The following is a 4,837-nucleotide window of genomic DNA, read 5'->3' on the forward strand; positions in this document are numbered from 1 at the left end:
CTACAGTGGATGGAAGAAGTTAGACTGTGCAGGGTGTTGTATGTACAGACTCAAAGGAATGTGAGGAAGCAGAACGTGTGGAACATGTACTGATGGAGTGCATCAATATACAGAAGAAAGGGAGAGATTGAAAAGAAAAGTCAAAAAGGCAGGGAGAGTATGGAGTTTAAGAGGGATATTAGGAACTAGGAGGCTGTGAGCTACACACTGTTGATCAGTAGGGGGCGGTATGCGCCTGAATGTTGTTTGCAATCCGCCAATAAAATAAAAGAAGAAGAAGAAGAAGGAAGGAGTCGTTTGTTTGGGATGAGCATAAACACGCGTGCGAAGTTGGAAATCGTTTGAAGAGTACTCTTAAGTAGCAGCCATTTGTTTTATTAGTTCAGGTAGATAAGACGATACCAATGTAAAACAGTACCTGAACTGTCGTTTGCTTGTTTATTTAACAAGCTAGTAACGACGAGTTTTGCCGCCGTTTCCTCTCAGCCAACTTCAAATCTAAATTTGAAATGAACGAATCAGAAGCTGTCGTATCTGGTGAGTCAAACAAAATAAAACATTTCTTCGGCAATTTTTTTCTTCTGTTTTTGCTTAAACTAACTGTGGCGGCCACAAACATTTCACGTCAGAATGTATGCACTTATTGTGAAAGGGACAGAACATCAGAATGTATGCTCTTATTGTGAAAGGGACGGAACATTAGAGAAGACCAACGATTAATCGATTAGAGGCTGATGATCAACTGGTGGCCCATGGGCCACTTTAGGTTTGTTGGAGGAGACTTTTTGGTAAATAGGGGTGACCATATAAAGTTAAAAATAGCATATGATTTTTAACATATTGATATTTTTTACAATTTAAGACAAATGAAAAGACCACATTCTTGTAAAGAAGGAAATATATATATAATAAATACAAAAACTATGAACTGCAGACCTATGTGATTTATTTTATTTATTTTTTTATTGTGGAAAAAAATTATAGAAGTAAAGCAAAAAAATAAATAAATTAATTATTTGCAAAAGAAATGAAAACCGCTAAAACTAGTACTTTTTGGGTTGTTTGTATAACAACCAATACATTTCAGTTTTATGTTACTTTTGGTGAAAGCTTGAAACAGCCGCTGCAGCACGGTCAATGGGAAACGGTACCTTTTTATTTTTTGGGGAAAATGCTGCGATCTGAATCTGTTCTGTCTGGAACAGGTCCCTCTTGTAAACGAGTCCTCGTGGCTCAGTGAGGCTAGCCTGTATAATTAAAGGTTGAATGAGTGAATGCAGTTCTGTTGAGTTTCTGTTCTGCATCTGTAGGATGGACCAACGCAAACCTCCAGAAGCTTCTCGCATCAATGAAAGACTGCATCCCAGAGGGGGAGAAAACAACCAGTTTTTTTAAAGGAATGAAGTCTCTAGACTGGGATAAAATTTCTTTCCCTCCCTTTTCTCCAGAGGAATGCAAGCAAAAGTGGACAGACATAATTGAAAAGGTAAGCCAACATTTATGTTTGATGACCAAACCACAAGATGAAACCTGGTGGGATAAAGGCATTCCTGATTGGTTAAATTTTCCATAAAATTTCTTATGGCCCCCCAAAAATGTATCTAATTTAGTAGTAAATGACTGAATTGTGCTTTTACCCAGATGCGCAAGATGCGCAGTATCACAGAGCTCATTGCTGAAGCTGAAGAGGTCATTTTAGATCCTCTACACAACGAAAAGGTACGTGCATTGCAATCAAGCATTCTATATAGACTGCTTCGTCTGACATTGTCAGAAGGCATCATCCATGTACTACTTAGTTCAATAGACTGGATTTTTTTTTTTTGGGGGGGGGGGGGGGTTTGCGACATAAAATTTAAAATATCAGTCAAGAGTTTCTTGTCGTTTCACCACAAGATTATGTACACAGGGTTACACTGTGTTACTGTAGTTACATCCTACAGTAAAATGTAAAATAAAACCAGTAATAAGATCTAAGATATGAAGTAAGAAAAACATAAACTAAATATACACTAAGCACTAATAGTACAAAAACAATATGCCGAACAGCAGCACTAACATGAGTCTTGTGTGAGCAGATGAGCACGAATGAACACGGCAACACGAAACAGATCAGCAGCAACAAGAAACAGATCAGCAGCAACAAGAAACGGATCAGCAGCAACAAAAAACAGATCAGCAGCAACATGATGGGATTTTTCACAGTGATTTTTCTGGTTAGAGATTCATGAGTCCAACAGCCTCAGGGTAGAAGCTGTTCCTCATTCTAGTGGTTCTACACTTAATGCTCCTTAACCTCCTTCCTGAGGGGAGTGGGACAAAAAGTGTGTGCTGGGTGAGTGGAGTCCTTCATGATGCAGCTGGCCCTCTTCCTGCATCTGGAGGTGTAGAGGCTGACTCCCAACAGACTTCTGTGCAGCCTCCATGCCGCACATTGATGCTGGAGCACAGGATGCTCTCCACTGCACACCTGTAGAAAGAGGCGAGGACTGAGCTTCACAGACCAGCTCGCCTCAGCCGCCTGAGGAAGTAGAGTCTCTGATGAGCTTTCTTGATCAGGCTGGTGGTTGTTATGTGCAGAGATGCTTGAGAGCCGATGAGAACAATATTGGCAGAAATTGAGTTTATGTTGTATGTCCATGAAGAATTGATCCATATCAAGTATTGTCGACTTTCTATCCTGATTAAGTATTTTATTATTAACCTTTTTTTAACCAGGCAAATCCCACGGAGATCACACATCTTCTTTTCAAGGGAGGCCTGGGAAAGTAAATTATCTGGTTTTCAATTTGAGGCCCATTCACGAGCGAACACCCAAACATACAAGCTGTCTTTGATTTTTGGTCAGGAGCCGATCTTCCACATGGCTCAGTGTAATAGGAGCTCTCTTATCACACAACTGGCCAGATGCAAGTAGATGAAGGAAATGGCGGTAAGGAGCAGTCGCTGGAAGTATTGCTCATCTGCAGTGATGTTAGTAACGCGTTACTCTAATCCACAGGTGTCAAACTCCAGACCTCGAGGGCCGGAGTCCTGCAACTTTTAGATGTGTCTTTGTTGCCACACAGCTGAATCAAATAAGGAGGTCATTAGCAGGACTTCGGAGGACTTGACTGCACTGAGAAGCTAATTCAGTCATATGATTCAGGTGTTTTGGACCAGTGGAACATCTAAAAGTTGCAGGACACCGAACCCTCGAGGCCTGGAGTTTGACACCCCTGCGACCACATTTTTCATTAACTAGTAATCTAACGTGGTCCTCGTTCAAAATCCAATAATCAGATTAAAGTTACTTATCCAAATTACTGTGCGCTACTATTTTAGTCATTTTCTCTTGTACTATAATTTAATTTTATTTCCTCTATGCGTCTCGGGGAGTGACAAAAAATAAGTCCAGGGAGTGACGTCGGGTCCATGTGACAATTCAGTCACATTATCATCACCTGTGATACCCGATACCACGCCGGGGCAGAAAGAGGAGGAACATATACATTTTCTAGCTGGAAATACAGGAACTATTTTGAGTGTCTTGTCAGCAAAGGTACCTCTGTGCTGGCGAGAAAGTGCTGTCTAACTTCAAAAACACCACATCACATCTGAATAAACTTTTGGGGTTGCAGCACGAGACAGTCAAACTGATAGAACAAGCCCCGCCAGGTGGTTTGAAGCAGAGAGCTGCGACAGGAGGTACCCCACCACGCAAATAACAAATGCTTGGCTTCAGTGCAAAACCAGTAAGTGTGTGTGTGTGGGCGGGGGGGAGGTAAAAAACACAGTTGACTCAACATTCCAGTAGTCAATTACATGCCAGAGAGACAGAAAAGTGGGTGAAGAATTTATCTGACAGACAGCTCACCCAGCCAGAGACAGAGATTCTTGCCAGGGGACTGAACTTTGCAGTTGCACCAAGTAGAATTCCCCTGGTGGAGATGATCACAGCCACAGATTCAGCCATCCGCAACAACAAATTGAAAGAGGGTGAAGCAGAACAGCTCAGAATCAAAGTTTCATCCTGCCTCAGCAATGCCAAACCACCACCTTCCAACATCAGTAGAGAGGAGAGGGATACACTCACCACTTTTAGCAAGGACAAAAACATCATCATTCTCCCAGCAGACAAAGGAAGGTGCACAGTGATTTTGAACCAGAAAGACTATCGTGAGACAGTTATGACACTACTTAGTGACTTAATCACTTATGAACCTCTGAAAAGAGATCCAGGAAGTGGTTACATGAAGAAGTTAATAGATTGCCTGAAAAATTTGGAGCAGGACAAGGCTATTGACCGTATTCTGTACCACAGACTGTACCCAGGGGAGGCCACACCTAGTCTGTATGGTTTACCTAAAATCCACAAACAAGGTGTACCTTTAAGACCAATCGTTAGCATGATTAACTCTGTCACTTACAATGTTTCCAAATATCTGGTGTCTGTACTCATCCCTTTAGTTGGCAGCTCAGGACACCACATACAGAACACCATGGACTTTGTGGACAAGGTGAGGGATGTCATCATGGAGACTGATGAAACAATGGTCTCTTTTGATGTCACATCACTCTTTACGTGCATTCCTGTAGAGGATGCAGTAGAGGTGGTCAGTTTAAGATTAAAATCACTCTGAGCAGCAGGACCACGCTTTCCACAGAACAACTGTGTCAACTCTTGAAACTGTGCCTGCAGTCAACCTACTTCACATATGGGGAGCAATATTATAGGCAGAAACATGGGTGTGCTATGGGGTCTCCAGTTTCTCCTATTGTTGCCAACCTGTACATGGAGGAGGTAGAAAAGAGAGCCTTGACGTCCTTTTCAGGGACACCACCAAGTCATTGGTTC

General features: G+C 41.9%; 1 protein-coding gene across 1 annotated transcript in view; it reads left to right on the plus strand.

Moving 5' to 3' along the window:
• The first annotated feature begins 428 nt into the window (after window positions 1-428).
• The window catches only part of LOC119423622 (nucleolar transcription factor 1), a 29,042-nt gene continuing 24,633 nt past the window's right edge, over window positions 429-4,837 (plus strand). The window contains exons 1-3 of the mRNA XM_037691026.1: window positions 429-537; window positions 1,311-1,486; window positions 1,642-1,719. Of these exons, the coding sequence (XP_037546954.1) occupies window positions 510-537; window positions 1,311-1,486; window positions 1,642-1,719 (282 nt within the window). The 5' untranslated portion in view covers window positions 429-509. The remainder of the gene's footprint in view (window positions 538-1,310; window positions 1,487-1,641; window positions 1,720-4,837) is intronic.

Source organism: Nematolebias whitei, chromosome 17 (genome assembly GCF_014905685.2).
Source record: "Nematolebias whitei isolate Nwh7 chromosome 17, NemWhi1, whole genome shotgun sequence".
Classification (NCBI taxonomy): domain Eukaryota; kingdom Metazoa; phylum Chordata; class Actinopteri; order Cyprinodontiformes; family Rivulidae; genus Nematolebias; species Nematolebias whitei.